This window comes from Temnothorax americanus, unplaced genomic scaffold, assembly GCF_048541705.1.
Source record: "Temnothorax americanus isolate GAGA-0224 unplaced genomic scaffold, ASM4854170v1 Scaffold9, whole genome shotgun sequence".
Lineage (NCBI taxonomy): Eukaryota > Metazoa > Arthropoda > Insecta > Hymenoptera > Formicidae > Temnothorax > Temnothorax americanus.
This window is the reverse complement of record NW_027509812.1, coordinates 4,244,047-4,270,978: the sequence shown is the minus strand read 5'-3', so window position 1 is coordinate 4,270,978 and position 26,932 is coordinate 4,244,047. Positions and strand designations below refer to the sequence as shown.

Sequence of the window (26,932 nt, the reverse complement as noted above, 5' to 3'; positions counted from 1 at the left end):
GTATACATTGAATCATAACAATTTGTCTAGCATAATTGGAGTAATTAATTAATCTTAGAGAGAGCAAGTTATTCAAGTGGTGTTTCTTTGGGCGTATGTTAAAAATTAAGAAAAAAGGAAAGATAGTTGATCAGTCGCATGATCGAGTATATTATATTTTTTCCATTATATCGTTAACTACTTAATTTTACAAACTTTGATTACAATCCCCTACATAACACCGGATATGTATTGAGCAGATAACGCGAATAACGAAGCTGGAAGGGTAAAGAGGGGACGTTTGTTTGTTTGTGTGTGTGTGTGTGTGTGTGTGTGTGTGTGTGTGTGTTGTGTGTGCGTATGTGAAGTCGACTTTTCTCCTTCATTAAGTGGTCTGGACGTATCATAAATATCTTAAATCACATTCACATTCACTAGATGAGTACCATATAACAACGTATCGCATTTAAATATTAATAAGCATCACAAATAATCTATAACTAATGATCAGACATAACTTACTAAAAAGTTAGTGATAAATTAAAAAAAAAAACTTAAATTTAAAAATATATCCATGAAATATAAAAGTTAACACAATTTTTTGCAAGTACCAATTGTCAATTATTGCTCAGTATTGTCCATTTCTTTATTACTGGTAGTTATAATAATGTGATTAAATATGGTTCTATTACTTTCTGAAAATGTATCTAGAGAATGTATCCAGTGAATATAAAATAATTATGACGTCTAGTATACTATATAAATTATACGTATTTTATCGTATCAACTATTCACACATGGAGATGCATATAACAACTTGACAGAATATACTCGTATGATAACTTTATCAGCAAAAATTTCTTAGTTGTCAACCATCAATAGTCTAACAGTATCTTATGCCCGTTCTAGATTGGAGGATGATCCTACTCGCGGCTCATCCTAGTGAGTAGTGTAGACGGATAAAAATCATCGATTATCCATGATTTTTACCCGTCTACACTACTCACTAGAATGAGTCGCGAGTAGGATCATCCTCCAATCTAGAACGTGCACTACATATTGAAACAGTAACAAAAACAACGTATAGAATAAATACCAATAAATACATAGAATCACTTTTTATAAAAAAAATTAACAATAATTTCGCTTTTTTAAGACTTTAAAAGCATTCGAAAAAGCGATTTGCCAATGTGAAATAAAAGGCACGCGATACCCCCAACAAAAAGGAAATATTCGAAATTCCACGTATCTCTCGCAAATTATTCATTATGCGCAATGTTTTACACAATCATCTCGAGTCCTTTGTGCGCGTGTTTAATCTGGCAATATTTTAGAACAGTTTCAGATAAAACTATATACATTATATAGCTTGCATATAAACAAATATCAATGAAAACAGTATTAATATCTGAATGAGAATATCTCCATCAAATTAAATGCAAAATTCAATTTTCATTCGCCAACTAATGTTCGCTAGTAATCATTCTATCAATTTACAAGAATAACGAGAGCACTTTAAATTTGCGTGCCGAATATCTAACACACCCAACGAGTTCAGTATTTTTATGATTAACGTGTTGCCAATTTTATTTTTCTCTTTTTGTTATGCTAAACTCGTTTTGCTATATTTTTATTTTTGTTCACGTTATGTATAGTTTTAAAACTTATTCTTTGCTCAATTTATATATATATATATATATATATATATATATATATATATATATTATACACACGCACCGCGCACGCGCGCATGCGTATACACACACACACACACACACACACACACACATTCGTGCGGTTATTTTTAACATTTTAATTTTTATGTTATTTTAGTACTTATTTCTCCAAAACTCATCTCTTTTTCATAGAATTTTTTATCCGCGCAAAATGCTTAAAAACTTGCTCAACATCTCGTATTTTGATAACACAAATTATCTGAACTGTATTGTACAGTTATATGCAACAAAATTTCATAATACCATTTATCTTTTTTTTTTACTTTTTAAAAGAATACTTGTACGTACGCATTGGATAATTAAGCAAAAAATCAATTCTAAGATAATACATAATATGAGCATATATTACCAACTTAAAGTCTAACCCTCCTAAATATTCAGCCTTGTAGCAACTTTTATATCATTTTCGACACGCACGTACACTTGCTTAATCGCGAAAACACACACCACACATTCTCTCTCTTTCTTTCATATATATTGATGTGAAAGCACCAGATTTAACACAGCACACAATATATGCGTCCTAATGTTGCAAAATTGCGTTGCTCGCCGAGGTAGCGTTAACCAAGATCTTTGGTAAGGCCGTCGTTGACGCATCCAACAATCCTCCGTCGTTTAATAAGCTCACAGTGCTGTTCGACAACACGGTTGACATCAAGATCGTGGCTAGTATATCGGTGGTCTTCGGCTTCGGTACCACCGTTGTTCTTTCAACGACTGGTAAAGTGGAAGAGATTGCGGTTGTTAGGACGCTCGACGTTATGTTAGCGAGTGCAGTTGTCGAAGTTTGACCAGCTTGAACCTTTGCCATCTTCAAACACACGTCCTTGACTTGTACAGATGGTCCAAGACAGGCATCCATCATATATGCCAATAGAGATCCAATAGTCAAACCAGTAATGTATGACAAGGTCATGATATTACCTTACAAAATATTCAATATTGTTAAATGTTATACTAATCTATAATAAATTTATTATACTACATATATTATGTTACATTGTTGTTTTCCACTACCAATTCTAAACCAAATAAATCTGTTAATGACAGACCGTTTTAAATCATTGAATAAAATTCCTAGATAGCGTCATCAATCTTTATACGTAAGTAAATTTGAAATAAATTTCTTAATATCAAAATATCAAATATCAAGATGTTGCAATTACTTTGGAAATGTGAATAATTAAAAGTGAAAAGACTTATATAAACTGATTTTTTTTATTTGTCATATTCCAGTAATGTACTTATATGCCGACATCTCCCTCTTTCCTGGATGTACCTGCAAGTTCTCGATGTTCCTCCGGTACTTTACTAGGTGCCTGAATCATAGGTATGGAACCAACTATACCATTTGTAAGGCCAAGTAGCCAAGAGAATAGGAGTGGATATCCCTCACCAGAGAGAATAGGAGCACCACGCGGAATTGCACAAAGCAGAAATAGAGGAATAAGTATGACCCTTGCGCTAGCGAAATAAAGCAGTTGAGTTCGTTTCCATTCATAAGGTATCAGAGCGAATACCTACAAGAAACCAAATTCTCTTTATTATAATACCATGCATAAGAAAAATATTTTTATCTTGCTGTTCTATTCGTTCCATTTTTATTTTTAAAAGGCAATATTTAACGTACTGTCCTAACATTTTAAATTTCTTACATTTACAATTTTATCTATTTGAATTTGAATTTAAATAATAACAAAAATACATATATATATATTAAATGCATAAAAGGAACAGAGCAGCAAGATCGAGGCAAACAATTTGTATAATCGGCGGTACCTTGCCGAGTAAATCAGAGGCGTTAAAAGCAGTCATCAAAATGACTGGCATCCATGACTCGAATTTACAAGATATTATTTCCGATACAATTCCTGGATAGAGGCAAAGCGTTACGAAGTAAGCAGCACCAATGCTGGCCATATAAGGAAAGATCAATTTGGCGACTTCGAGTCTTGCGAGCAAACCTCCTAAAAGATATTGGTTTAAACTGAATAATTAAAGCTGAGAATAATTGAAGATATTTCATATTCTAAATTACGATTAAATCTTTTTATTTGCCCCGCGACGATACGTGCGTAAATTGCATACAATTGTGTAAAAAGCAACATTATATATCGTACAATCACCCTAGAAGTTTACGTATGATTGAAAACGAATCGGCGTTCTTACTTTTCATGCCGGACCATGGCGTACTTGTGCTTTGTGTCCCATAGGCTCCTCTCATAACCACGACATCTTCAACCTTGTAAGTTGGTCCAGCGCTACCAGGCGGATTGCCCGAAGGAGCACCAGGCTCATATACCGGATTGCTGAACGAGAATGCAGAATATTGTCCGGCTGCTGAAACAAATCAATCGAACAAAGTTTTGCGTATTATCGATAACCACGGCATTCTATTTGCAAAGCAATCTGAAGCAATAATTCCTCAAAGAAACTCGGTGTGTATATCATTTCTATAATTAATTCGCATGGAAATTAATTTCTCGATTACCATTCAAATCAGCACTTCCACTCGCAGATTCCGTTGCCAATGGACTCGTTTGAATCTTCAATACTCCGTACTGGCCTTTCGAGGGATCGCCAACTTGATCTAATGGATCCATCTATTTTTAATAAGAACGAAAATATCATATATTAATCATTACACGTGCACACAAAATTGTCTATTTTGCACGAATAATTAATTTTGAATAATTTCGAGAAAAATTAAATAACTGAGATTATTAATTTCAATCGTATTCCTCTCTCGAAACACACATTTGCTGATATCACACGTTTCCAATTACCGCTCCTTGATTTCTTTCAATGGAATTTTCATATAAATATAAAGGATACGATATGAGATACAGAATGAGATTACCGCGTACGTACCAGGCCGACATCTTCCGTTGGTTCTAACGTGATTCGATTTCTTTCTTGGCAAAGCGTTATGTAAAATTGCACAAAATCGGTCTTTCGTACTATTTGATGTAGTACAAAACACAACAGGATCGTCATATTCGACAAGATGAAGAACATGGATGTATTGCCACGTTCATCATTGAGTAAAGATTTTGTTATTATTCGATTGATCGACACCCAAAAACCAGCGACACCTGAAAACATGTAACAAAATATTTTAATTTTTATGTATCAAATAGTATATCTTCCATAATAATTAGAGAAGGAATAATACGCAGTAGTGTTGTTACTTTTTATAATTTATAATTTATCGAGTGAGGACTAGATGAAATCTATTATTTTATACGATTTCTCAGAACGTCCGACATAATCAAAACTAAATAATTAAATCATAAATTAAAATTTTGTTGAAATAATTTGTCGACGAAAGACAGATTTCAACCATTTATGAAATAATACTCACTTTCTCCAGTCATCACAGCTTGGGTATATCGACTAGGAAGCATTGACGTATACCCGTAAAAACTCGATTGCTGAACTGCAATGTCGTGGAGAAAACAATAGAATAGACAATTTTCGCCAGTTTGCAATTAATTGTAATTATTAGATAGGTCTTTTTTGGAAAAATATTACACACACAAGTTTCAAATTAATCAGATACGTAATCTGAAAATGTTGGATATCCAACAAATGTAATCGGAAGAACGTTTGCCAAGCGCGTGCGGTTATAGTAACACTGTATTATCAGAAGAATAAAAAATGCAGATTCTTGAAAAATATTCTAAAAAATCTCAAAGATTTTTATTTAAGTTACGAGAGCACGAATGTATACGTTAGAGCGTTTTGACTTTTCGGGAGTATCCGTTAAATAATATTCGTCATTCGTCAAATAAACCGTACGTTACTCGTTAATTAATCGGAGAACGAATAAATAAACGCTTGCAACATTTTTCCATTATCTAATATCGATGAATAACGTATCGATGAACTTGCGTATAATTCTACCTGTACAACCGAGCGATACTATAGCGACGGCAACCAAATTGATAGTATAGGAAGTTGCAACGCCGAAAAGTTCCCACCAAATTTCGCAGATCACCACAAAGTTCAGAGTAACGAAGGACACCAGATATCCTAAGTATTAAATATTAGATTACAGGGTGTTTAGTACAATCCATTTTTATTACGACGTTATTCGAAGCTGTTTCAAACACTCAAACGCGATAAAGTCAAAGAAAACGTTTAATTACAAAGCTTTTGCACGCAAATGGCAGATCCATGCGATAAAATGATCCAAAACACGATTGTAAATTATATTATCATCACGTTCATCTCGCAACAGTGTCCCAAGGTCACTCGATTAACTTAACGACAAATGTCGTCCGCGTGCCTTACCAAATGTAATTCGCGTGTTGAGCGACAGAGTCTCGACTAGAATATTGTTCGCAAAGACTGCGAAGAAAGCCATAACGATGTAAACGACGGACATGTCGAATATCACGGTAGTTCCTGGATACCTAGCTTGAAAATAATCCACCGCTATAATGAAACTGTAACAAACAATGGCATTATTGTCGGGACAAGTGGCGAGATTTTTTAATCAAAGTTAAACACGCAGCGCTAAGCTATTGCCAATTTGCTTTTACAAAATTTCTTAATTTTCCACCGCGGCACACATGTACCGCGTTGACACCGTTGTGCCGCGCAGAAAATTACGAAATTCAATACGTTGGCCAAATATCGGAGAAGGTCAGACGACGATTATAATTAATCGTTCGTCGAGGAGAGCGGAGAGCGGAGAGCGGGAAGCGAAGAGCGGAATCTACAATAATTCTAATATATCGGCCGGCTTTAAAGCGAATCTTTTGATTTTGTTCGACCATCAATGTACGAATAATCTAAAAAGAAAAAAATATATATATAAGGTATACGACGTTGTCGCCTGTCGTCGGACCTGTTGTAAGGTAGAAGAAAGCCTATGCCGCCGAGGATCAGTGCCATGTAAATGAAATTGCATTTGTCCACAGGCGGGGAGAGATGCGTGAATCCGTTGGAGAATTTGAACTCGTTCATACCCCTGGCTTTGCCCAGCTGGACATATCCCCGGCTTAAGTTTTCATCCATATTGCCGGAGGAGACGAGGAATCGGCGAAAGGAGAGATCGGCGACTTTTGATGTTTGAACTTCGAACGAGCTTTTCTAATCGATGGTCCACGCGAACGCATGGACGCGCGCGAGTGCTCGGCCGCTCTTCCTCGACGCTTCCTCTACCAGAGGAATGCGGAATGCTTTGATCGCGCACCTGATCGCTAAGCACTAAGATATTTATTTCCTCGCACCGCTACTGCCACCGCGTACGCCGAGTTCTTTTCTTACCTTCGAGCGCATGCTTTGACATTTACAGCATTGATTTCTGCGCGCGCCGTCGCTCGCCGAGTTTCCTCACGAGTCACGAGTCACGGGTGCGAGGGTGAGGCCTCCCGGTCCCGGGCCTCCGCTATGGGTCCAGCCGCCGCGCCAGCGGACACCCCAAACCCCAATGCCCATTGCTCGAAATGCTCGGCGATGCTCGGTGTCCGACGCGTTTGGTGATTTGGTGTCTGCCGCAGTCACACAATTTACACATGGCTGATATATGACGGCCCGACACGATCATCGAGAAGAGAGACAATACGCGATACGCAAAAGTTTGACTTTGATCGCTTAAATTTCCTCTTCTTCCTCGGATGCAAAGATATATATAGTTTCCACTTTCCGGGCCGCTAAAAAGCTTAATCAAGATCGAATAAAGGAGAATCGATATATATAATTTAATATTCTTGATATTTTAATTTTAATTGGATAGAATTAAAATGGTTGGCGATCGATACCTATATGATATCGCCGTTCTCTCATCATATACGCAGAAAAGAACTTGTCCCTCCGACCCGATAGATACATCTCGATCATCCCATTGTCCATTTATATGCATCGCGAGATATATAGGTACTAGAAAACTCTCATCGTGGACACTCGCAATTTTCTATATACGTACGCAATACGCATCTTTTTTTCCACGAAAGGCTACGAAATAAAGTTTCTTAATCGACTCTACGCAACGTACAGGCACGAAAATAAATCTTAATTCTAATTGTAAGTGAATCGAGTAAACTTTTGGATTCTGAACTTTTTCGACATAAATTAAAACCTCAACCTCAACGCGCTCAAATCCAGGGCTCCATGGTAAAGCGCGGGGAGCACACACTTCTGCACAACGCATAATGCGTGCGTGTGTGTGCGAATATAGCTCTACAGATAAAACAGCAACCCCGAAATTTAAGGTAATCTAGTCTATCGACATTATCGACAATGGCAATAGGTGACAAAAGCTACGAGCTTCTGAGAACTTAAAATTAAACGAAGGTGGCGTTCTCATCGTATCGCGTGTGGCAGTCACCAATCAGAAATCGGCACGACCGACACCGAGAATTCTCTGGACCCAATCAGAAATTGCCAACAAAAATTATAACTAATCGATAAGCGGCCGTACGGTCGGTACGGTCGGTACGGACTACGGCGTGGCGTGACGTTCGGTAAGCAGTGACGTGATATGTGATATCATCGTAATTAACGTAAAACCTAACGTCACTCGTCAGTCTGAATACTCTCGTTTGGCCCAAGGTTTTCCCGTTTCCGGCAGTTCCTCCAACTCCAAGCGGTCCAAACAGAGTCCAGAGTCTGAAGAGTCTCGGTCTCGGTCTCGACTCTCGAGCGTCGGGATCGGGCGTCCGTCGGGCGTTTGTCAGCGTTCGTCGCTCCGTCGCTTCGTCGACAGCTTTCTCATCCATCGCGAGCGTTTGACGCGAGAAAGATATGTCATTGAACACGGCGCATGCCAACGGTGGAGTTCTTCTCCATTCTGGCGAGTGGTAAGCAACAAAAGCGTGCAACGTACCTACTCCGCAATTGTTAGACGAATAATCTATCTCGAATAATGTCGAATCGCGACGTGACGTTTCTGCCGCGCAATCGGCGCGATACCCGATACCCGATATATATCTCTCATATCTGATACCCCCATAATCGTCATATTCGTCATCTACGCATTCTACGCGCAAATCGCGCAATACTGCCCCGACGCAGTGCCGAGTGCCGAGTGCCGACGCTTGGCCCAACTATATACGTGTGTCATCCTTGTCACGATCGCTTTTAATTCGCTTCGTTTGCGCGAATCGTATGTTCCGCGTATGCACGTACCACGTACCACCTACCACCTACCACCGTGTGACCGCGTACGAATCTCACTCTTGTATACTACGTTGGTGTAAACTCTAGCATCATCCTCTTCTGCGACAATGTCAACATGGAATTTCATGGACAAGAACAAGCGGAGTTTGTTGGGAAGAAGCATGGCAGATTGTACCTGACGACGCATAGGATGATCTTCAATGCTAAAGATCAAAAAGAAAAGATGCAATCGTTCAGCTTCCCGTTTGTTACGTTGAGCGAAGTAGGACTGGAACAGCCAGTTTTTGGTGCTAATTACATAGGAGGCAAATGCCGCGCTCAACCCAATGGTAATTGGATTGGAGAATGCAAATTTAAATTGAGATTCAAGAGTGGCGGAGCAGTGGAATTTGCTCAAGCTTTGCTCAGAGCCGCAGCGATGGGTAAGATAAATATAATTGACGCAATCTAATGGCATATATATATATATATATATATCACGAAAATATGAATTTTCTACATATAATACTGTAAGAACAACGTTATCGACTTGAAAATTTGCGGCTCTTGCGGGATATTAGATTAGCTTTAATCGTGTTCCACGATCGTGTGACTTTTAGCTCAACGCAACGGTCCAGCGAATGACGCCCCACCGCCTTATACGCCTCCGTTATCCGATTGGTACCCGGCGCAACCTTCGGCTTATCAACCTCCTCCAACTGGATATTACGGATGGATGCCTCCAACCAACGTATTTCCAGACGTTCCGCCAGGTTTAATATCGACTCTTTTTAATTTTCAATATTTCGCCAATATATTATTCTCGTAACGAGATTTGACTTGCTATCTAATGCTAAGTGCTATCCAATAGCTTATTGTTAGTTGAGCAATCTTGGAAAGTGTATCTTTCGATTTCTTAGATAGGCATATTGTAAAAACATCGCGATATAAACTTTTACAATATCTAATAATTTGAAAATCCTTTTATATACGGTTGGTGTAAAAAGTTGAGATATTTACCTCGTCAGACAATGTAACTCTTTCTTGACAAATTTTTTACATTTATCTCGCAAGAAGAATATTTTGGTGTTTCTAATTTAACACTCTCGATGCGTATGCAAAACTGAAACGTTCACTACTTAGCGAAAAATAACATTTTCCCCTATATTATTCAAGCGCATATTGTATGCCTTGTCATATTATAATGTTAAAAGAAACGTGAAAATTTGCTTTAGCGGTCAATCTGGTAAACAGCATATTCTGGAACATTAGCATTACTCCCTGGGTAATTCCATAAAGCGCATATGCGCGCATTTATCTGTAACATACGTAACGTTCATTATAGAATAGAAAATGCACGCATACGCGCTTTACGGAACCCAGGGACTGTATATAGTTATAAACTTATCCCCCCCACACACACACACTCCATTGTTGTAGAATGACACTTGTGTCAAACTTTTTAGTGTTTATTGCGTATAAAATTCGTCATATATTAACGTGCTTCTTCTTTTCTAGGAAATACAGTCTTTGTGACGGACAGTCCGCCACCGTATCCCGGCATACAGCCAGGATACGGATACGCGAGCGGCCCGCCACATCAAGGCGCCGGAGCTGCGGTGGGTCAACCAGGAGCTCCTGGATGGGCCAATCCGAATTACAATAACCAGCCGATGTCCCATGCAGGTGCGTATCCCGGCGGTTATGGACAACCGCCTTATAGCGGTTATTCCACCACGCCTAATCCACCACCGTATTCGGCATACCCGCAAAGCGGCTATACGCAGCCTGGACCTTACGATCAACGGCCGGGACCTTATAATCCATATCCACGTCAATACTAACGAGTTGTAACGAATACATATATTCACGCATACACATATACACTTGTCAGCAAATTATAAATTACGAATAAGACGAACTGACTTTGAAAGAATTGCAGAAAAGAATGCGCTAAACATTCTTCAGAAATGATATATACGCTTGTGCAAAACAAGTATATATATTTTTCTAAATATCGCGAGCTTAGTAAAAATATATAATACATACTTTTCGCACGTGCATTAAATATAACAAAGAATTATATTCATATGCGTTGATTCCACAAGATTATAGTGTACGTTATATATATATTAAACGTATGCTATTAATATATTAAATATTGATTATAAATATAATTTTTGCTGTTTTTATTTAAACCTGTCAATTCAAGATTTTACCTCCAAATGGGGAGAGATAGCTAAAAGGATTAACGCGAATACCCGCTAAACTTGAAAGTTTAAAATATTAAGCACGACGATTGCGCGTAACGTGTCCAGTGTTCCTTACACGATCTGAAGTAAGATTGGCTTTCACTTCGCACAATTATTATCTCGTAGTTGCCAGTAGATCGGTAAACGGCTTGGATAGACAGATATAGTAGACTGTGTGTTTTAAGTCCACTCTTAATCCGCGTTCTTATATTGTGCACATTTCAAATATAATTTTTCATATAACGGTTTGCATTCAATTAAAAAAACGGTTAAAACTTGAATACAAAATCATGCCAGGACAAAATAAATGCAGAACATCGAATAGAAACTATGTTTGTATGTACTTTATTGATATCGATATTAATAATAACGCTAAAATTATGTAATTATATAGTAAAATTTATCGCGCGCGCGCGCGTCCTTGTGTTACGCTTCAATATGATCGTTGACGATCGTTTCACACAATCGTATATAGCCTTTGTTTAATATAAATTAAATTATGAAAAATAATCATTTATTGCACAACTTTTATCTTTTAAAATAAATATGATTATTATTATTGTTATTTTTTTGTACCTCCAACGTTAATTTGTGAGGCGTTATCCATATTTTTTTCGTTATAATTTAAAAATATGTTTTTTAAATAACGTTTTTTTGTTAAGGAAATCACTTTCGAATTTAGTAAAAATTTATAGTCAAAAATTTGCCGTGGTCAATTATATATATAATTAATATAATGTGACACCTTTTATTTTTAACTTGTATTTAACTCGCATTATTCCACGTTGCCGTTCTTTTTTCCATTAGATGCAAAGGCTGCTGAAGCTGCACAGAGCGCATATTATGATCCTAATAGGCCTCAATGCGCTTATGTTCCACCACCAGAATATTACGTAAGTGTTATATTTTAGACACATGTGAAATATATTTATAGTGACGTTGCACGGTTTCCAACGACATACAATGTTTATTTTATTATTCATGTATATTTTCATTCGCGTGAAAATGTTTTTTCTTTTCTAAAAACACTTCTTTTTGTTCTTTGATTTTTCTTGATTTTTTTTTCTTCGACGTACCTGATGCAAAACGGGATACTTAGTCTCATTCTATAACTTCGTTGTATTTTTATCACGAGCAATGTAGATTATCTTATTGAAAGATTACATAGTATCGGAAGATATCAAAAATTTGGTCGCCACGTTGCGTACCTAATATTATTATCTATACCTATGTGTATCGGAGATGGAATATTTTTATTGAGTGCTATATGGAGACCGAGCAAATATTTCGTATGTACGATATGTAAGAGTACATTTGAAATATATATTTGTAATTTTTCGAGGCATATTATTATAAATATATAATAAATTTTGTCGTGTATATTTCAGGAGAGTCCACCAGCCTATACAAAGAAATATCAGTGAAAATGTATCGTATTACACAAGCTAATTATATAGTGCAATCGATATGCATTCCACTTTAGGCGAATACTGCAAATTTGCTGTCGCGCATTTAACGTAGCAAACTGTCGACGTTTGTTACACAGCAGCTCTTGAATCTGAATACGTAGATTCAAGATGATGGTTAAAGGTGCACTAGATTTTTCTCGTTACAGCTATGCAATGTTAAAGCACAGGTATCACTGCAGGTATTTGCAACAATACTGCTATGTATTAAAGCGAGTATTAACAATAATTTCTTATGTACATGTTATTTCTTGAAAACGATTGTATTGTTGTGTTTCACACGAGTCTATATAATTACGGAATAAATGTTTACACACATGTAAATACGTAAGCGATTTGTATGACCATGAATTTACTATAAATGAATATGTATATATATTACCAAGTCTTTATTGAAAGTTTCTTAAAAATATGCACGATATCAATATTATGACACAGTAAGAGTCGAACAATGTGGTCGAGTATGAAAACAAATATCAATATCGATCTTTGAATACATTTTTATGAAATTATTTCGCCAATAGCCAGAGAGAAAGCGATTTATCTCTAATTACAATATTCAATAAAAGATAGTTTATATTACAAAAGGAGACCTATACCTACTCTTATATGGGCTCAATAGCTATTCGTTTAAAATGCGTTCAATTTAATTTTCCTGTTTAACAATATATAACAATAATTTATTCATTGAGATAGCAATGCATAATAAAAAATGTTAGCATCGAATAACGGAATGCTGGATATGAAATAACTATCCAAGCAATTTTCGTAGATATTTGTTATAGACGTACGCTCTGAGATGCGTAAAAAAGCTTTAAAAGCCTACCCGTACTCGGCGGTGACTGTCAAACTAAGATTTCCGTTTTCGATATGAGTACTGTGATACCAAATCCGCGTATCCAACAGTACGACATCCGTTACATCGACGGAGAATTTGAAAGATTTACATTCGCTATCGCATTCCGGCGTTGGAGCTACGATCCACGTTTTGCTACCCGTTATCTGCGCTTGCCACATGAGTCTCGATATGTAATCCAGCTACAGAAGGGAATCAAAAATATCTGTACAAGTATTGATTGTAATACGGTTTTGCACGTTGCCGCACGCGGCTACGTGTTCGGCTACAAAACTCACGTGCATAACGGCACCTTCCTCATAGCCCATGAAAATATAATTGCTGTACGGACGTTCCGCGTCATCCGGCAGGAAGTGAGGTACGTTGTAAAAGTGCTTCATGGCATCTAGAATCTGTGGATGGCAATTTTTCCAACCGACATACCAGGGATCTTCGCCCTCTCGATGTAACGCTCGATCTTCGCTCATCGCGAATACTTGGCGCAGGTTCGCGAAGTTACTTTTAAAATGTAAAAACTGGCATTCCTCTTCTACCGACTCGTAGGCACCCTCGATACGCTCGTACAAATTCCGAAAGAATTCCAGAGTAAATTCTTTACGCGCAGGCCAATTACAGGCTGCTTTCTTTATTATCATAGGTCGGGATGAATAGGAATAAGTGCGAAATTCCTCTTTGGTCAAATTTGGCAAGATTAATGGCGCTTCAATGTCGCGACAGTAATCGCAATTCGTTAACGGTCTCGTGAACTCCCATACGAGATAATTATTTGGCAGTAAGCATCGAGTTCCTTGAAAACTCTCAATTACATTTGTGTTAAAATATCTATTAAATATACCATAAAGAATTGGCACGAATAGCAACACCAGCAATTTCTTCGACCGCGTTGCAAAGTTACGATTCTTGGCATCTTTCGCATTAGTAGTCATAGTAACGGATTTTAAATCGTTTATCGCAGCTCCGTGTTGGATATAATTTTCAGTTAATTTAAGAAATGCTTTTTGTATCAACTCCCCACTACTCCCTGTCACCGACATTTTAGAGTAATTTAGATAGATCTATCATTCCGATCATTCGTGTCTTCGCTTTTCATTTCGTTCGTGGAAAGCTATTTAGAGTTATTTGCGTTCGTACCTCTCATTAATGTAGATATAAAGTAAATTTCTCGTTTTGACACATGTAGAATGCGGAATATAATTCGTGTTCTCAATATTCCACTCTCTCTCTCTCTCTCTCTCTCTCTCACTCACTCTTGTACCACGCGGTATCACTTATGTGTTATACGTTCACGTTGTCTTAACGATATACGTTAATAGTAATTACTATAATAGCGCACTACCACTTGTATCCCATCTTAGTAATCGCTTATGATGTATTGCTAACATCGCGCGTTGATACTTACATTTATTATCGCTGTCCCGGCAAATGCGTGTATTTGTACAGTATATGAATCATTTGCTTTATTTAGATCTTGACGTGGTTTGCTTGTTTACATTGCCAGAAGATATCTGAATTATAACGTCAAGCTTCCACACGCTATTCCAATATTTCGCTATTTCTCGTCATTTCTCACGATGCGCGATGGTTCAGTGCAGCAATCTTTGCAAAGACAACGCATCGGTTTAAAATATAAATAATACATACGATGAGATAAATAATATAGCCCATATTTACACGCTTGTGCACGCAACATCTTGCTCGTCCTTGAGCTACGTACGCGTACTGCGAGCTGCGAGCTGCGAGCTGCGAGAGCTCCAGAGCTGCTATCGATTTATACGACCGCGACGGAAACTTTCATCTCCCACTTGGTGGGGATTCTCCTTCCAATGGCATTCACATCTGCCTTAGAATGGAAGTCTGCTTTAGTCGCGTCTAAGTACTTTAACAAGACGTTTCCTGCATCGTATGTTCAACAGATGTGTCTTCCGCCTTCCGCCTCCGTTAAGAAAAACAGCTTGCATTCCGACACACGTTTACGTTTGGAAGAGTTTTCCCCGTAACATATTATACTGTATCATTTATACATAATATTTCTACCTAATCGGGTAGAACTGCGATTAAAAAGATTAAGCATTAAAAAACAAAAGTCTCAGAAGTATTTATTTTATCAAATCACACAACTAATGTACAAGTCCCATTCAAACAGACCTCTGAAGTAGATTTCTCGACAGTTGTTAACTGTCGTAAGAATTACAAATTTTGATTTATCATCTTATTCTTGCGGTTATACGATTCAAACGGTATAAAACCTAATTTACAGCAGTTGCAACGCTAAAGAGTATACATGAATCTTTTATGCATAATCCTTACAGACTGTGATGTAGCAATATGTGGACTCACTCTGTCCTATTTTTTTACATGTTATTTTATTCAACTAGGCCAATCACAAAATGTTGAACGGATTTTCTTAATTTTATTCAGCGCGAAATTCGTTGTTATTCTGCTGTTGAGTTAATGCAATGACACTGCCTGCGTTCGTTTGTTCATATTGGGAGCTATTGGGAAAATAAAATCTATAATACACACGTTGTGTGTGTGTATCGTGTATTTTATTTTCCCAATATCTCCCAATGGGAAAATAAACAAACGCAGGCGCTAAAGTACATAAACTTATCAATCCGTCTTTTGTTTATTTATAATTACTGTAGCTTTGCTCAATAGTAATATAGGGAGCTTTCCAGCAAGCGACACAAGTTGACACAAGTATCGTTTTATCTTTTTTACTCATTGTCAAAAAAGGAAGATAGAACAACGACGTTTGTGTCGCTTGCTGGAAAGCTCCCATAAAGTGCTGTAGTTTATATTACGCAAAAAAGATTGTGTGTGTGTGTGTGTGTGTTTTTCTTTTTTGTTGCAGAAGCTACAAGAAAAAGTAAAACTTTGTTAAATTTTACCATATACTAAGAATAGCTCTCATACAGTTTTTGAATTATACATGACTGTGTGTACACATATGATCGATCACATTAAATCAAATTGATTGACAACCTGAATGTTATGAATGAGTAATAAAAATGTATGAATGAATAATAACAAATCATAAGTTGCATAGATATTATCATTTCAAAAGTTTGCTTGTAAATGCAATGTCATGACTTAAACCCTATCGCTACGACGCGCTCGTAACAAAAAACACTCGTGTGCAGAAGGCAAACATTTCCGGCGTAAAGAACACAAAACTTACAAAAATTAATACGAGAAAGATATAAAGTTACGAATATTTTAATCGTTATTCGAAATGATTTCTTTTAACTTGCCTGCACGTATATCTAATTTTTAAATACCTGTCGCGATATATAATCTTTCTTATCATAAACGTCGAAAACTGGAGAAAATAGAAATATATACGTTCTTTACGCATATTTCTACCATACATTATACGTATAATAGAAGTTCATAGCATTATAAATATACGTTCTTAACGAACGTATCGCTCATTTTTTAAAAACATAAATGTAAGGGTTTTTCGCAGCGAAAGGGTTAATTGACGTATAATTGAGTCTCATAAAAACTGTTGCTTTGTTAAACAAGTAATACAAATAATACTCTAGATCATTGAAATTAAAACTCTCTTCCACAAAAAAAAATTTTTATTGCAAGAATTTATAAACAAATCGAATCAATATCTTATAGATTTTGAATAAACGTTGCACACATTTTGATAAAAAGAAAGGAGTCTCTTTAAATCGCATTGTCAAAAATTCTACGTAATATTATCACAACACATTATTAATTATGGAAGTTTCGCTAATCACAGTTCTCAAGACTACCTTACTTTCAGCAGAGTAGAAAGGGCACGTACGTAAATCTGGACTATGAAAATATAAAACATTTGGCATAGCGACGATATCCTTTTGTTCCCAATAAATCAAGACTAGCCACCAAACGTGTTTTTTTAACGGGACCGTCTACGTTTATTGGGTATTCTTCGCGATGATAATGCAACTCAAAATAAATTATTACTTACCGTTAGAAAAATGTGTGTGACTAGCTGACAGTTTTTACGTCAATGTAACAGCAGTGTTTGTATCAATGTTTACACCCGAGCTTTAAGCTTTACAGAAATCGAGATTTCTAGCGATTATCAATCAGAAGTAACACCATTTGCCGAGAATAGCGTCCTTAATAGCCGATATGTACTGCGCAGGGACCCAATATATCCAATACCTTGATGCTTCCGTAGTGCCTAATTGTATTGCCTGCAAGTTTTGAAGATTATAATCGGAACAGTCAACGATTGAATTTGCAGCGATCTATCTAATAAGTGATAAGCTAAAGTCTAAACGACACACTACACATACCACAACATGATATTCAGGATGATCGTGAATAGGTTCGCTGTGTACACCTTTTATCGACGTCATAGGTATTTTATCCGTTCTTTCTTTCGTGCCGATCCAAAGCTGATCTTGTTCCAATTTAAACGTTAGTCTGACTTTTCCTCCAGACTTATTTAACATTCCAGCTAATGGAAATTCAGGCAAAGGTTCCTACATTCGATTAAACCGACGTCAGTTATAGTAGAACAGATTTCGCGTGTCGCAGTATTTATATAATACATAAATGAAAAAAAAAGAAAAAAAAACAGGCTTTATATACAGATTATACAACCTTACTATCTAGTATTCCTGGCATCACGTCCTCTGGAATACCTTTGTCTAAAACTTTCCTATGGACTTTCTGTCGCGAAAGAGGTTCTTTGCTCGCCGAAGAAACAGCCTCGTCGATGAGGTCTTGTTTCGTTGGAACTGACACAGCCAATACGTCATCTAACTTTGATCCAACTATCATGACTTTGGCACCTTGAGCATTTTTCATAAAGTAAGTTAACAATTCAATTAGTCACAAAGAGTAAATAAAATATAATTATGTTTACACACGATATTACAAGACATATTCATATATATACTTTCAACGGCATGCCTCGATCGGTTCGTACCTTTCGTGACTCCCAAGTTTCTAAGAGTCTGATCGTCTTTGGCTAATCCTTTAAACATAACTTTCTGCATCGCTTGCGGTACTGAGATAATTTTTTGCAAATATGTCTTTAACTCGGCAACTGTGCCATCGAAGGCAAAATTTACACTAATCTTCTGTTTGTTGTAAATCACTGTAAAGTCTATATTCTCCGTGGATGGTTCTCGCAAGGTGGCCGCCACGACCGTTTCCCCCGAGTCGTCGACATTGTTTTCGCATTCCATCGTAGATTCCTTTGTATCTGTCGCTGAACTTTCAACGGACTTTGGATTCGACGTGAGTTCCGGACAAGGAGGCGAGTTGCGACAGCTGTCATTGTTGTCGCTCTTTACCGTATCTAGAGAGGTAGAAAAAAAAATATATACATATATATATGCATATATATCGTATGTCAACCGTCAACGTGGTAATCGGCAAGAGCCCTAAATTTTTCCTGGCGCGGTCGCGCGTACACGACAACTATCTTGGAAATGTGATTAACTGATCGCGCATCGCGAATCAGGGCATTCAGAGCTCGAGTTGGCTCGAGTTGTCTCGAGTAACGTTCGTCGAGCAATATTGAGCGTACTGCGCCAACCGCGATACCAAACCAAACGCAGATGCGATAATGCGACGCGAAGCAAAGATGCCTGGCTGCTGGCGTCGAGTGTCGAGCGGATGGCGAGAGGTTAGACGTTCGAGCTACATCCGCGCCCGTTATATAATTCCCAATATATATTTCCGCGATCGGAAATCGGAACGGTCAAACGGAACGAACGTACGTCGTTGCATCGGATGATTTGTGAATTTCGGATAATTCACAAATACACAAGCTCGCTTAAGATCAAGCTCGCGACAAGGACGAACGTCGAGGCATCAACGTCATAAAATTATCTGACATACAGATACAAATTACAAATGCAACCGATACAACACAAACGCACCGTACTGGCACTTGGCACTGGCGGCTGGCGGCTGGCGGCTGGCCACACGCCACAGTCCACACTGCCACACCGCACGACTGCACGATCGCGCACGATGCACGTCTGCACCCGCACACAGCGCAATGCACATGTGTGCACACGCGACAGGGACCGACAGGATGTTTCGACTTTCGACGTCGACGAAATGCCGCGATCTATCTGTTTTGATCTGTCCGTCGGTCGGATTTCTCACGCGATCGAAAAGAGAGATGGTAAAGCCGAAACAAAGAGTGGTCGAACGTCAAAAATTTTCACGAAAAGCACGAGAAATAAACAGAATTCAGCACGTACCCACGTTGTACTCCATGTTGAATCGTGTTCCGTTGGCCAATCAAAATTATCGGGGAGAGAGAGAGAGCGTTACGCATCGTTGGCAATTGTTATTCGTGACGTCGGTGACGCACGGTTCTTCGGAATGACTTTCGGATTTTTGAATTTATTATATGCTAGGTCTACACGGCGAGATACGAGTCGTAAAGTCGTGAGTCGCAAGATTTGACCACGCACACGCGACGTTGAGGAGAAATCGAATTTTACGACTCGCCGTGTAGACCTAGCATTATGTATGCATGTATGTATGTACGTGGTGTGTGTACTACATACATACTACTCTCCATTCTCTCCAACTCCAATCCAAGCGCAATATTGATGCGCGATATATATGTAATATGTATACATATATACATACGTATCATAAATCCAATGCGATATTATGCCCGTATCACACTAGCGCGTGGCGCGTGCGTCTACGTCGTATGCGCAAACTCTGCTCTAACAGAAAGGCTGCAACGTGCGTGGCTATCGCATAGTTTTTATGCCCGGTGTCCACGATGCAAGAACTGTGTCCAAGTTTCGGTGTAAGCCAATGAAACCGCTACTTTTCTGTAAGAGTTGCAAGTTGCTTGGCTTAAACCGAAACTTGGACACAGTTCTTGCATCGTGGACACCGGGCATTAGCCAAGTCGCGTATTCTCCTCAACGTCGCGCGTGTGTGGTCACGTCTTATGCCCGTATCACACTAGGCAATTGGCGCGTGCGTTTACGTTTGCGTCTACGTCTTTTGACCACGCAGAACGGAACGCGCGAATCGCACGCGCCAGCAGCTACTTTCCGCGTGGTCAAAAGACGTAAACGCAAACGTAGACGCACGCGCCACGCGCTAGTGTGATACGGGCATTACGAATTACGACTCACGACTTTACTACTCGCCGTGTAGACCTAGCTAGAGAATCGGGCCCCTGGACGCGTCAGCAGCGAGCGGCAACCCACGCAGCGAGGTGATATCAGCAGTAGCGTAGAAAATATCGTCTCGCTGCGTGGGTTGCTGCTCCGTGCTGCTCGTGCTGTTCGTTGCTTGACTTGACGCGTCCTGTCTAAAGCGTATTCGATTTGCTGACTCGACCCGACTCCGAGTCGAAAAAGTACGATCAAAAGTACGATTTTTGCAAACATCGTGTTTCAAATCGTACTTTTGATCGTACTTTTTCGACTTAGAGTCGTGGGTTGAGTCAGCAAATCGAATATGCTATAAATCCAGCTTTATGGCTGGTATAGGCTGCGGTCCCGGGTCCACTTATAAATGCTTCCAAGTATTCCTCTTCTCCTTTCTTTTAGTGAAGAAAGAAGGAGAAGAGAGAGAGAAGAACGCTTCAAAACATTCGTAGCGTCAAGTGGATCCGGGACCGCAGCCTATGGCTGCGCGTTCGGGGAGCACACGTTATGCCCGTATCTGCGACTGCGATTGCGATTTCACCTCTTGACCAATGAGAAAGAAGCTGCTGGCAATTCGGGCATTTCTCATTGGTCAAGAGGTGAAATCGCAATCGCAGTCGCGGCCGCGAGCCGCTAGTGTGATACGGGCATTATGCGCTATGCGCTATTGCATTGTTCTATCTTTATCGCTCATCAGGGGTATATGTACATACCTAAAACAAGGATATATAGTATTATAGAATAAGCAAATATATATAGCGCTACGAGCGCGCTCCCCGAATCCAGCCTATATACCGCGTACCGACCGACGGCGACCGACCTAGAATCTCGACTCTCGCTCTCGACTCTCGATCCTCAATCCTCGATCCTCGATGCCTCGATCTGAGTCCTGCGATCTGCGATTGGTCAGTGCCGTCACCGTCGCTCGTCAGTGGTCCGGAATCCGGATCGATATTCGCGATTCGTGGCGATTCGCGCCGGATTCGCGCCCGCGTGCTGCGTGTTGAGACTTGCGTGATCAGTGATGCATGCTGCTCAGCTGTGAGGTTAGGTTTAAAAGAGAGGATACGCTGGCGTCTTTCTGGGATTAAGACTATTAAGAGATTCGCAATCGCAGCAGCGATTTCTAACGTGTACTTGTCAAAGTAAGATGGCGAGCACGGGATATTCTGCTTTCTCTCAAGACGGTCAGTATTACGCGGTTTGCGGTAATGACGGCAAGTTGAAGATCTGGGAGACCGCGAGTGGCCGGTTGAAGCACGAGTATACTCCTAATCGACATTTATCGTCACCCTGCAGCGTCATAGGATGGATCTCCGCGAGCCCGCACGCGGCAGGCAACGTGTCGGTAAATGCGCCATCGCCCCATGTGCTCTCTTCTTTCCTCTTTCGCTTTATTTATGCATTTACCGTATACCTACGATTCGGTGTCGAAGCCTCAACAGTTTTCAATCCTCGTCCCCGCAACTCCGCGGACTAACATTCGCCCTGTACATACATCATATCCTTTCTTTACTCTCTATGTTAAGCGCGCGTCTCGTATTGCGTTTTCACATTAAGATGAATTTCGTTGAATTTCATTTCTTATATATATATATATATATATATATATATATATATATATATATATATGCTCGATGCTTCTTGCAGATATATTTCCGGCGAGAGATGATCGAGATTTCTCGAGATTGTTAGATTTGACGAAATATTTGCACGATAGAAATGAATGAAAAGAAATATGTTAGAAATACTTGGACTTGGTCCTCCCCCTAAGCTTTTTTTAACTTGAAACAATTAATTTGTTAAAGCCATCGCCGAGAAAGAGACGCAGAAGAAAATCAATTTCGGAAGAAAGCGATCGCAAAGCTGTCGTGGCGATGGGTTCGACGACGGGAAAAATCACCTTGTACGACGTAGCAGCCGCCGCTGTCAGCGCTACGTTGGAGAACGGTCATTCCTCCACCGTTACAGCGATCGTTTGGTCAGCGTGCGCTGGATTGATTACAGCGGCTGACGATTATCATTTAGTGGAATGGACGCTGCAGGAGAATGGAATCAAATGTAAATGGAAATCTGGCAAGGAAAAAGTCACGGCCTTGGCGATTCTATCTAATGGAAAGTCCTTGCTATCCGCCGAAAGAATAATCAAGTGGTGGAATTTAGCGACCAAGCACGTAATCCGCACGTTTACCGGACATGCCGGTCACGTCACTTTTCTTCGCACGGCACAAGTAGACGGCACAACCAGCTATCTGATCAGCGGTGCTCGTGCGGACAGTCATCTTTCTGTATGGGCCGTAGACAAAGTACGTTGCGGCTTATCTCATTTTCTATATATAATATATATCAAGTGCTATATATATATATTGACATCTTTTTCTATAAGAATATTTCGTCTTGAAAGTGACGTAAGGACTTTTAGCATTTTACGCGCGCTAGTTATAAATAAATATATATATATATATTTATTTATATATATATATATAAATATATATATATATATATATATATATATATATATATATATATATATATATTTATTTATAACTAGCGCGCGTAAAATGCTAAAAGTCCTTACGTCACTTTCAAGACGAAATATTCTTATAGAAAAAGATGTCAATAGTTTGATAAACGACTGTAAATTAAAGATAAGACGCACGTATTGTTTCTAAGGATAAGATGCGGTAAAAGATATATATAACTTCTTAATATATTTATCTCTCTTATTTACATATTTTTAATATTAATATATCTTTTATCTCGTATGCAACTCCGTATGCATCTTGCGTAACACGATACGTTTATATAGTTATACGTGTCGGTATATAATTGTAGACATGTTTTACACGATTAACGGTCTTCTTATCTCTGTTTAGAATAAAAATGACAAAGCATCGCGAGCAACGCTAGCCATGCAAGACGAGGCCACGTCCATCTCGATTCTTGTTGCGGAAGACGCGCAAGTCGTCGTATTGGTTACTACTCAATCGGGTCAAGCACAATTGTTCAAGTATCGATCAAATGGTCGTACTAAACCATTGAAACCATCTCTTAACATAGTGGTAGCGGCAGATGTCACGCAGAAGGAAACTGTTCAACAGATTCCAATTTTAGCGGGTCACTTGACTGAAGATGAAAACGTCGTACTAGCATACGGTAATTATCTCAACTTGACATTCGAGAAAGTTAAGCCCGACTTTTCGGACGAGATGCAATGTTTAATCAGATCGGAAAAATTGGATACAAAAAAATCCAAAGAAAGGAAAGAAGAGACGATTTCCAAAGTAAAACCTACCGCGATAGAAGATGATGTTGAATACCTTGCACCAGGTAATCTCTTTCGTCTTGTAGTTTATTACGAAAGTAAATTGTTTTGATTAACGTGTGTCAATCAATGTTGAAAAAAACGATAGAAAAATATATGTGTATATATACACTTGTATATAAAAAGCACTGCGTTATAGGAATAGGACGTCCAACACAGAAAAGAAGTAGGACTACCTCAGGGTCTCAATTACTCTTAAAAGATAGATTGGAAAATCTTAGTTTAAATGCAGACGCAAATACACCAGGAAGGATACCGACGAAAGGAGCGAATATGACGCAATTATTGATGCAAGCGTTAAATAGCAAAGATAAAACCATTTTGACAACAGTGCTGTTTACAAAAAATGAAACTGTAATTCGTAATACCATTGCAAACGTACCAGTGCAAGCAATTACGCCATTGCTTAAAGAATTAACCCTTATGTTGCAAGGCAAAACATATGCGTAATTATATTATCATCGATTTTTCTAAATTTTTTTTTTCTTATAACTATTAAAAATTTGCGTGTTCATGTTTTTAAAGACTGATTATGTCATCCGTGTTTAGGAGTAAAATTGCAGTAATGTGGTTGCAAACTTTGATAATGACTCATGCAGCGCACTTGATGTCGCGACCAGATATCGCGGAGATGCTCAGCCCTATTTTAAGTTTTATCGACGCAAAATTAACGCTTCTAACGGCTATACAAAGATTAAAAGGCAGAGTTTCTCTTATAACGGGGCAAATATCTCAGGCTAATGGGGAACACAATAAAGATATAACTGAGGAGAGCTTGCTCGTTTATCAAGATCCAGGTTAATATGATGTACCATATGATGATCCAAAATTTTATTGACGTTAACATATATTGAATCACCTTATCAAAAATATATATGTAGATTCATCGGATGAAGGTGCCGAGAAAGACGATATTGACCTGAGCAGTGAATCAGATGACGATTGGGAAGAGATGTCGGATCAAGATGTTCAAGATGAGCAAGACGAAGAAGATAACAGAAGTGTCAAATTTGAGGATGATGACGATGACGATGTGGACGATAATGATTCTATGCACAGCTGAAATCAATCGAGTGGTTGGTAACGGAATAACTAGTCTAACTATTAATCTATTAAAACAAATTACATAAAAAAGATAATTATAATATAAATACGGTTAGCTTTATATAGCTATAACGTACTTTTATTTTCTTAGAATTTCATATTAACATGATAATCATTCAATAGTTATTTTTTATCGATTTTATTCTTGAAAAATATTTTTCTATTTTTTAGATAACAGAAATGAAGTAACGGAATATCGTGTACGTTTTAAATGTACGTTTTTAAACGCACGTTTGGTATTGTCAACATTATATTCCGTTCAAATCGTTTATAATATTAAACGTCACAAAAGAGAATAAAGCGTCGTTTTTTATATTGCAATCGTTCTTTTCTAGTAGAGATATCGGTTACTACTACAATGGAGCCATTCTTGATGAAATACGGAAGTAGCAAATATGGTGCTGTAAAAAGTAATACCTTTTTCTTCTCGAGACATTTATTTTCTCGGCTTATGTGAAGATTTGGAAGAGATGGCGTTCGAAGAAAAACAAATATAGCACGCTTTAATAAAGCACTCGTGAAAGCTAATGCGTTTTTCTCGTTTATAACGATTGCCCTTGTATATCCGATACGTTTCAAGAAAAATATACAAATGTATAATTAAATATGGATAACGAATAAGTAACACAAATACATTCATACCTCTTCTCGTTAATCCGTCATTAATTTAATATGACGGATGTTATATTTAAATATCAAAAATTATGATGTAGAATAAAGAAATTTTCTTTGCGCACGACGAACACGCATCGCGCAAAATGTGCGATAAATTTATCGTAAACATTCGGGATATATGCTTAAAAAATCCATAATATTATTTTAACATTATTTTCTATTAACTGTTCACTTTTCTAAGTGTATATATGCATATAAAACAACTCTAGGAGTCTAGTTAATACTTCTTGAAGTAATCAACCAATTTTGCATGTACATACATTTAGTGCTCAGAACAGTGCCATTTATTTTGAGAATATTTAAAAAACCTCATTTTTTAAATGTTCACTGCGACTATTCAATTAAGTTACGTGCGCGTAATAAGAATGCGCGCGTGTGCGCACACACCCACACACGTTACACACTAAATTAAAAATTTAAATAAATTTCAATAAATTTTGACTATTCGTATTTTTATGTGTTCTATACACGTTCTCTATGTTAAGCTTGAATAACTGTACAGAATACTATCCCAGACAGCACGTATGCCCAAGACATTTCGAAGACGTTCTACATCTCAAAAATATCTTCGAGATATCTTCTGAGCGTATTTTAGACATACGTGCTGTCTGGGATGTGTGTCATATAAGTCGGTCACGTTCAATATTTAATGACTTCGAATGCGAAAATACGAATACAGTATTTTATTTGAAAAAAAAAAAATAAACGAGTTTTTTTTAAATATTGTATGGATTTAATTTTTTCCTTGTAAAATCGTCACCTTGTATTGCACCATTAACAAGATTTCCATCGTACACACAGACCATAGTGACCATACAGAATAGTCTATATGATGGAAAAGTACAAGTATACGTACGGTCTTTACGTTTTATCCATCAAGCTGTGTGGAAATTATTTATGTATTATCACGTAAATTGTTATTTAAAATATTAAGTTATCAAATCTTGAAGGTTAAATAAACTTGATGAACTTTGAAAGACCGGCTGGCCTTGTGATAAACCGTCAAAACCGTGTCGCGTGTCGTTCCAAATATCTACACACCTACAACACACTGATATCTTCCAAACGTTAAATATCTTCGTCTTCGGACGTGTTTATAATTTACTAAGTTGATCATTCACATTTATTAACAGTAGCGCGTGTTTTATGTTGAGCACGTAACTAATTATTTGTTACATATATATCATTATATATCGGTGTAATTATTAATAATAATATAATTATTACTATTAATGATTTTATGCTATTTATAATTATTCTACAAATAAAAGATAATAATGAACA

General features: G+C 38.0%; 5 protein-coding genes across 17 annotated transcripts; 2 read left to right on the top strand and 3 right to left on the bottom strand.

Annotated features, from left to right (window-relative positions):
- Positions 1-123: 123 nt before the first annotated feature.
- On the bottom strand, positions 124-7,812 carry Ent3 (equilibrative nucleoside transporter 3). Of its 3 annotated transcripts, XM_077425572.1 has the most exons (11): positions 7,487-7,812; positions 6,993-7,386; positions 6,012-6,166; positions 5,622-5,750; positions 5,080-5,154; positions 4,587-4,810; positions 4,207-4,318; positions 3,885-4,055; positions 3,495-3,682; positions 2,995-3,235; positions 124-2,639 (listed from the first exon to the last, which is right to left on the bottom strand). In XM_077425572.1, exons 3-11 carry the CDS (start codon positions 6,103-6,105, stop codon positions 2,239-2,241), a joined length of 1,635 nt encoding a protein of 544 aa, XP_077281698.1. In that variant the 5' UTR covers positions 6,106-6,166; positions 6,993-7,386; positions 7,487-7,812; the 3' UTR covers positions 124-2,238. The 3 variants fall into 3 exon arrangements, with proteins under 3 accessions (XP_077281698.1, XP_077281696.1, XP_077281697.1); XM_077425570.1 differs by lacking the exons at positions 6,993-7,386; positions 7,487-7,812 and adding an exon at positions 6,571-6,986; XM_077425571.1 differs by lacking the exons at positions 6,993-7,386; positions 7,487-7,812 and adding an exon at positions 6,571-6,986 and having other exon boundaries at positions 3,885-4,052.
- A 257-nt stretch (positions 7,813-8,069) lies between these two features.
- Wbp2 (WW domain binding protein 2) lies at positions 8,070-12,866 on the top strand. 4 transcript variants are annotated; one of them, XM_077425589.1, is made up of 6 exons: positions 8,201-8,524; positions 8,931-9,265; positions 9,443-9,595; positions 10,341-10,508; positions 11,882-11,967; positions 12,463-12,866. In XM_077425589.1, exons 1-6 carry the CDS (start codon positions 8,469-8,471, stop codon positions 12,496-12,498), a joined length of 834 nt encoding a protein of 277 aa, XP_077281715.1. In that variant the 5' UTR covers positions 8,201-8,468; the 3' UTR covers positions 12,499-12,866. The 4 variants fall into 4 exon arrangements, with proteins under 4 accessions (XP_077281713.1, XP_077281712.1, XP_077281715.1 ...); XM_077425587.1 differs by lacking the exons at positions 11,882-11,967; positions 12,463-12,866 and adding an exon at positions 8,070-8,188 and having other exon boundaries at positions 8,277-8,524; positions 10,341-10,999; XM_077425588.1 differs by lacking the exons at positions 11,882-11,967; positions 12,463-12,866 and having other exon boundaries at positions 8,218-8,316; positions 8,356-8,524; positions 10,341-10,999.
- Positions 12,867-12,912: 46 nt separating this feature from the next.
- Positions 12,913-15,315, bottom strand: LOC143908174 (uncharacterized). The gene is made up of 3 exons (XM_077425585.1): positions 15,068-15,315; positions 13,675-14,992; positions 12,913-13,578 (listed from the first exon to the last, which is right to left on the bottom strand). The coding sequence occupies exons 2-3, from the start codon at positions 14,428-14,430 to the stop codon at positions 13,363-13,365; spliced, it is 972 nt and encodes a 323-aa protein (XP_077281711.1). The 5' UTR covers positions 14,431-14,992; positions 15,068-15,315; the 3' UTR covers positions 12,913-13,362.
- Positions 15,316-15,466: 151 nt separating this feature from the next.
- LOC143908173 (ubiquitin domain-containing protein UBFD1) lies at positions 15,467-19,909 on the bottom strand. 3 transcript variants are annotated; one of them, XM_077425583.1, is made up of 5 exons: positions 19,624-19,909; positions 18,333-18,707; positions 18,005-18,195; positions 17,695-17,883; positions 15,467-17,592 (listed from the first exon to the last, which is right to left on the bottom strand). In XM_077425583.1, exons 1-5 carry the CDS (start codon positions 19,637-19,639, stop codon positions 17,482-17,484), a joined length of 882 nt encoding a protein of 293 aa, XP_077281709.1. In that variant the 5' UTR covers positions 19,640-19,909; the 3' UTR covers positions 15,467-17,481. The 3 variants fall into 3 exon arrangements, with proteins under 3 accessions (XP_077281709.1, XP_077281708.1, XP_077281710.1); XM_077425582.1 differs by lacking the exon at positions 19,624-19,909 and adding an exon at positions 19,294-19,602; XM_077425584.1 differs by lacking the exon at positions 19,624-19,909 and adding an exon at positions 19,132-19,244.
- A 1,610-nt stretch (positions 19,910-21,519) lies between these two features.
- On the top strand, positions 21,520-26,695 carry LOC143907945 (WD repeat-containing protein 43). Of its 6 annotated transcripts, none has more exons than XR_013260011.1 (8): positions 21,520-21,892; positions 22,353-22,850; positions 23,421-23,874; positions 24,009-24,315; positions 24,419-24,666; positions 24,751-24,945; positions 25,145-25,186; positions 25,312-26,695. XR_013260011.1 is itself a non-coding variant. In XM_077425090.1 (8 exons), the coding sequence occupies exons 3-7, from the start codon at positions 22,422-22,424 to the stop codon at positions 24,930-24,932; spliced, it is 1,620 nt and encodes a 539-aa protein (XP_077281216.1). In that variant the 5' UTR covers positions 21,521-21,731; positions 21,844-21,892; positions 22,353-22,421; the 3' UTR covers positions 24,933-24,945; positions 25,145-26,695. The 6 variants fall into 6 exon arrangements, 4 of the variants coding, with proteins under 4 accessions (XP_077281215.1, XP_077281214.1, XP_077281213.1 ...); XR_013260010.1 differs by having other exon boundaries at positions 25,309-26,695; XM_077425090.1 differs by having other exon boundaries at positions 21,521-21,731; positions 21,844-21,892; positions 25,145-26,695.
- Positions 26,696-26,932: the final 237 nt, after the last annotated feature.

Excerpts from the sequence above, each read along its gene's own strand:
- Wbp2 (XM_077425587.1), top strand. The coding sequence starts at position 8,469 with ATGTCATTGAACACGGCGCATGCCAACGGTGGAGTTCTTCTCCATTCT. Across the intron at positions 9,266-9,442 it reads GCTCAGAGCCGCAGCGATGG|CTCAACGCAACGGTCCAGCG; the intron begins GTAAGATAAATA and ends TGTGACTTTTAG. Across the intron at positions 9,596-10,340 it reads ATTTCCAGACGTTCCGCCAG|GAAATACAGTCTTTGTGACG; the intron begins GTTTAATATCGA and ends CTTCTTTTCTAG.
- Ent3 (XM_077425570.1), bottom strand. The coding sequence starts at position 6,740 with ATGGATGAAAACTTAAGCCGGGGATATGTCCAGCTGGGCAAAGCCAGG. Across the intron at positions 5,751-6,011 it reads CAACACGCGAATTACATTTG|GATATCTGGTGTCCTTCGTT; the intron begins GTAAGGCACGCG and ends TTTAATACTTAG. Across the intron at positions 4,056-4,206 it reads TGGAAGTGCTGATTTGAATG|CAGCCGGACAATATTCTGCA; the intron begins GTAATCGAGAAA and ends GATTTGTTTCAG.
- LOC143908174 (XM_077425585.1), bottom strand. The coding sequence starts at position 14,430 with ATGTCGGTGACAGGGAGTAGTGGGGAGTTGATACAAAAAGCATTTCTT. Across the intron at positions 13,579-13,674 it reads AGGAAGGTGCCGTTATGCAC|CTGGATTACATATCGAGACT; the intron begins GTGAGTTTTGTA and ends TCCCTTCTGTAG.
- LOC143908173 (XM_077425582.1), bottom strand. The coding sequence starts at position 19,423 with ATGTGCATTGCGCTGTGTGCGGGTGCAGACGTGCATCGTGCGCGATCG. Across the intron at positions 17,884-18,004 it reads CAGGAATACTAGATAGTAAG|GAACCTTTGCCTGAATTTCC; the intron begins GTTGTATAATCT and ends AATCGAATGTAG. Across the intron at positions 17,593-17,694 it reads ATCCTGAATATCATGTTGTG|GCAATACAATTAGGCACTAC; the intron begins GTATGTGTAGTG and ends CAAAACTTGCAG.
- LOC143907945 (XM_077425089.1), top strand. The coding sequence starts at position 21,695 with ATGGCGAGCACGGGATATTCTGCTTTCTCTCAAGACGGTCAGTATTAC. Across the intron at positions 22,851-23,420 it reads CTGTATGGGCCGTAGACAAA|AATAAAAATGACAAAGCATC; the intron begins GTACGTTGCGGC and ends ATCTCTGTTTAG. Across the intron at positions 23,875-24,008 it reads TGTTGAATACCTTGCACCAG|GAATAGGACGTCCAACACAG; the intron begins GTAATCTCTTTC and ends ACTGCGTTATAG.